The sequence below is a fragment of the Laccaria bicolor genome, genomic scaffold (genome assembly GCF_000143565.1).
Source record: "Laccaria bicolor S238N-H82 LACBIscaffold_39 genomic scaffold, whole genome shotgun sequence".
NCBI classification, from domain to species: Eukaryota; Fungi; Basidiomycota; class Agaricomycetes; order Agaricales; family Hydnangiaceae; genus Laccaria; species Laccaria bicolor.
This window is the reverse complement of record NW_001889910.1, coordinates 512,449-513,203: the sequence shown is the minus strand read 5'-3', so window position 1 is coordinate 513,203 and position 755 is coordinate 512,449. Positions and strand designations below refer to the sequence as shown.

General features: G+C 50.9%; 1 protein-coding gene across 1 annotated transcript; it reads left to right on the top strand.

Annotated features, from left to right (window-relative positions):
* Positions 1-317: 317 nt before the first annotated feature.
* Positions 318-755, top strand: LACBIDRAFT_332270 (uncharacterized protein; the record flags this gene model as incomplete). The annotated part of the gene is made up of 2 exons (XM_001886744.1): positions 318-366; positions 430-755. 2 exons carry the CDS (start codon positions 318-320, stop codon positions 753-755), a joined length of 375 nt encoding a protein of 124 aa, XP_001886779.1.

Genomic DNA, 755 nt, shown 5'->3' with positions numbered 1-755 from the left:
CCTTAATTTTGAAGCTTGAGCTTGAAAACGACAAGCAAACGGCTGAGGCTTAAGCGAGAGACTCGTGCGCGCTCCGAAAAAACTGCTCCTCCCTTTTTGGCATGTTGCACCTCGGACGCTCCACGACCCCCCCAGTCATCCCGCTTCACTAGTCACTGGACTGTTGAACGCTTTGATTTTGGCCCTCAAACTTGCCTCAAACAGTGACAAACACTGGCAGTGACAAGCCACGTGCTGCGTCGACGATCACAAACTCATCAACATCTCTTCTTCGGCGATGGCGACACTGAGAGCCGCACACGCCACTACCGCACGAGATGGGTCCCTGGGGTTTGGTTCTGGGAGAGGCCCTTAAGGCCTTACCAGGTGAGTCAGAGTCTGCTATTGCCTTCAGTGTGACTCTAACATTTCATGATATATTATATTCAGTCTTCGATGTCCAGTACCTCCACACGTGTTCCACTCTTGACATATTCACACCCAGATCAGTCTCCAACGGAAACCTAACTCATCTTGTGTTCATCAGCTTTGAGTCGCCGCTCCCCAAGTCCTCTGACCCAACCCCTATCGTGAATCCATCGTGTCTGCCTGTCGTCGTCACAAGGTCGTCGACATTTGGGATCTCTTTACCATTTCTACTTAACATCTTCTGGCTTCACGCCGTTACGTATAGGTGCATGAAAAACAACTTGACGCGTGGGGCGCAAACCCCACCTAAATCCGACATCCACGTTCCGCGATCACTTTGCAATTGA